Genomic DNA, 3,998 nt, shown 5'->3' with positions numbered 1-3,998 from the left:
AAAAAAAAAAAAAAATGGAAATTCCCGCCGCATAAATTATAATGGTTGTTTGAAAATTATTGCATCAAAAAAATGAAAGTTTTTTTTTTGCTTTAATAAATATATCATAATTGTAATTGAATTTTTTGAAATAAAATTTGAATTCGAATAAATTTGTACTAAAAATACACCAAATGAATTATTATTTTTATGTATAAAATTAATGAGCAATTAATACAGCATATACAATGAAAATGGAATAATTAATTAATGATATACCTGAACGCAACTAAAATATTTTTCATTCAATTGCAAAAATTAAATGAAAATTATTTCGATTAAAAAATTAAATTTCGAAAAGGAAGTAATTATTAATCATTTTATTTGATAAAATTATATTATATCCTATTACTATCCCTTATTTTCATACTTTTTTAAAACATCGAATAAATAATTAGTAAGCTTAAGAATTTTAATAATCATTATTTAAACGAACAAATAAGCAACATTGAAATGTAACTAATGAAAAAATCTTAAAGTGTTATCAAAATTATCAAAAAAAAAAATCATTTCCTAATTTTTACATCCAATCTATTCTTATAGGTTAATTGAAGTTTGTCTTTTTTTTTAATTTAAATTTAAAATATATTTGTTTATATGAAATTTGCATTGAATTTTGCGGAGAAAAAAAATGTGAAACTATTGTTTTTATCATTGTATCAAATGGCGCAACATTCAATTTATCAAATGTAAAAATTCTTATAAAGTTTGTTTACATTTTTTTTGAAAAAAAAAATTTCGAGAAAAAAAATTTTTTCTAGGAAATGAATTTTTTTTTTTTTTTTTTATTCAATTATTGAGAATTGCATAAATTTACCAATTAGGAATAACAATGGTTCTGTTATAACGAAAATATAACGTATCAATCAATGGTTGCATAATTTGCATGAAGTTAGTGCAAAGGTTAAAGCATGTAATTATGATGAATTTATTTGTTATATTTTAAAATCTTATTAATTAATCAAAAATTTTAGTCAATAAATTACTATGTGGTAATTAGTTGAACCTAAATGTAATCGATTTAAATAAAACAATGTATCGTTTCATTAGAGTAATATATTTTCAAATTTATACAAATTTAATTGGATAAATTTTAACAAATTTTGTAATCGTAAATTTTTTTGTGTAAAATTTAAAAAATTACGATAATAATTGTTTAAGGTTAGTTGCGTTCAGATTAACAAAAATGTACATTTTATGAGACAGATTTTTATGAGACACTTTTATGAGACAAAATTAAAGTGTACTGTTCTTGAAATGTCACCAGGATGAGGATCGGAACAAAGAAGACGCTTGAATGCTGTCACATCCACAGTCTTCAAATCATCCGGAAAGACACTCTGTAATGGAGAAAAAAAAAATTTTTTTGGTGATGAATTTTATACAAATATGACCAATAAATACTTGACAACTAATATGAGGATGTATTATGATCTTAACTCAATTGTGAACTGTCACATCGATATGTCATTAAGTTTCCTATTTCTTGAAGATGACCCCGTCCAGTATGTATTTCAATAGGATCGAGAAAAGTAAGAGGGAATAATTCATCCACCTTCTTCTTCCCCGCTATTTTTAATTTTGCAAATAATACCGATAAATGTTACAGTACCTCAAGAACAAGTTCTGGAACTTAATGTCATCCTCAGGTACTGGAACTTAATGTCATCCTCAGGTACTGGAATTTAATATCATAATCATGCTAGGTTTTTCTTTTTAAATAATGTGATATCTTTTTCATTTTTCCATTTCTCCTTTTTTCTTCTCTCTAACATTTCTATGTTTTCCTTTTTTCTTTTAAAACTTTTTACTTGCTCATTAAGATAAATTTTTATGAAATTCAAGAAAAAAAAAGGAAAATTTAATTATAAACCATTTTTTTTTCCTAATTGTCAACATCCAGGAAATTCACAAATAAGGTAAAGTCTTATTGTCAACGATCCTATTTGCTGCGGAAAAAATGGAAGGTACAGTAATTGTAGGAAATTCAAATTGTCTACTAACATTTTCCGCATCCGAAATGAGACTTCGTTGCTCAATCCAAAGACTATTTTTGGCGCTATTTGTTTGTTCATTCAATTGTTCAAGTTGTTGTTCTAAATCCATCACTTGTGAAACTGTTTCTATTAGTATCTGTAACAAAGAATACCTAAAAAATATACCTTAAAATGTTTTTTAATATTTCTAAATTAATTTCAAATCTTTGCCAAACATTGTATGCAAAACTATTAGTATTAATTTTTAAGAAATGAAAGATAATATATGAAGGATATTGCAAAAAGTATATAATTCTATCTAACGATATATCAAATTATCACCTACTACTACTGGTAGAATTCTTTGAACTATCTTATCCTATCTTGTTCATGTTTAAATCCTGTCTAAAATTTGTTAATTAGTGAAGTTACAAATTTAAGCATTCCTATGAATGTCCAAGTTCGATTAATTTATAAGTAAGCAATAATAACTAAGGTCAAGATAATAGGACAGGTATAGTAGTATACGAATACTAGTATTATCTTCCGAAAGATTTATGAGAAATGTTCAGGATTTATGGGAAACTTTTTCTACAATGATATAATGGCTTATTTAGTTTGAATGAAATAAAGAAGATGGAAAAAAAAAAATCTGTAACAAACCTGATAAGCACTTCTATCAAATGGTAACATTGGTACCAATTGTCGCAACCTTTCAAAAACTTGTGCTTCTCGTTCTGGTGATCGATATGTGGTAGTAGTAATTGTGGATGTTATTTTTGGTGGTGTTGGTATTATTGGATCTAGTGGTACTAAATGAGGTGATTGGCAATCAGTTGTGGTGTAAGGAGAAATTAACGGTTCTGGACTTAATGATTCATAAGAAGTAATACTATAACTTGGTGATGGTTGTGAATATTCACTGTTACTACTACTACTACTACTACAGGTTGAAGTTGAACTGGTACTATAGCGTCGTAAACGTCCAATTGGAATCATGTACGGATGACGGGGTGAATTATTTACATGAAGCGCACGCCGATTACATTTACTAACAGATTTCTGGGTAGCGTTCACCGTAATTGTAAGACAATGCTGAAAAAGATTAAGAAAAATAACAGTGATAAGATTTAGCTTCTTTTGATAGCTATAATAATGGAAAAGAATTAATGGGCCTTTTTTTTTAATTATTAGAAAAGATCATTGGAATAATCTTTGAAGTAAGATACAAATCATGCGGAATTGGATAATCTTTGAACTAATATAGGAATCATGCGGAATTTGGATAATTTTAACCAATATACGAATCATGCGGAATCCGGATAATCTTTGAACTAATATAGGAATCATGTGGAATTCGGATAATCTTTGAACTAAGATACAAATTATGTGGAATTCGGATAATCTTTAACCAATCTACGAATCATGCGGAATCCGGATAATCTTTGAACTAATATAAGAATCATGCGGAATTCGGATAATCTTTAACCAATCTACGAATCATGCGGAATTCGGATAATCTTTGAACTAAAATACAAATCATAATACAAAATACAGATCAAGATACAAACTAAATATACAAATTATGCAGAATTGTGCTTACTTTAGTAAATAGATCAATTAACATTGATGGAGTTTAAAAGCTTTTACAACCAAAAAGATAGCTCATCCAAAATCGTTCTATCCTAGATCCTACATTTATCCTAGATTACTATTTATCCTACATTACCCAGATTACCATTTATCAATTGCTATTCATTAACATCGATGTGATACCTTTACAAATTATTTACATGAAATGTACCTTTACAATCATACGATTAGGATTACCTTACAATTATATGATTACTGAATTAATTGCTAATTACAGATAGCAATATTTGTCACTTTTATTGACATTATTTCCTTTTTGGATAGTATATGGTGACAAATAGATAAAATGAATAAGAGATACATAAAAAATTATTTATTGAAAAAAAAAAA

At 26.6% G+C, this 3,998-nt stretch overlaps 1 protein-coding gene across 1 annotated transcript; it reads right to left on the bottom strand.

Annotated features, from left to right (window-relative positions):
- Positions 1-1,262: 1,262 nt before the first annotated feature.
- Positions 1,263-3,014, bottom strand: LOAG_13292 (hypothetical protein; the record flags this gene model as incomplete). Its single annotated transcript, XM_003148801.1, has 3 exons — positions 1,263-1,379; positions 2,044-2,172; positions 2,679-3,014. The coding sequence occupies 3 exons, from the start codon at positions 3,012-3,014 to the stop codon at positions 1,263-1,265; spliced, it is 582 nt and encodes a 193-aa protein (XP_003148849.1).
- Positions 3,015-3,998: the final 984 nt, after the last annotated feature.

The sequence above is a fragment of the Loa loa genome, assembly GCF_000183805.2.
Source record: "Loa loa unplaced genomic scaffold supercont3.242, whole genome shotgun sequence".
Lineage (NCBI taxonomy): Eukaryota > Metazoa > Nematoda > Chromadorea > Rhabditida > Onchocercidae > Loa > Loa loa.
The sequence above is the reverse complement of the archived record's forward strand: the minus strand, read 5'-3'. Positions and strand labels throughout refer to the sequence as shown.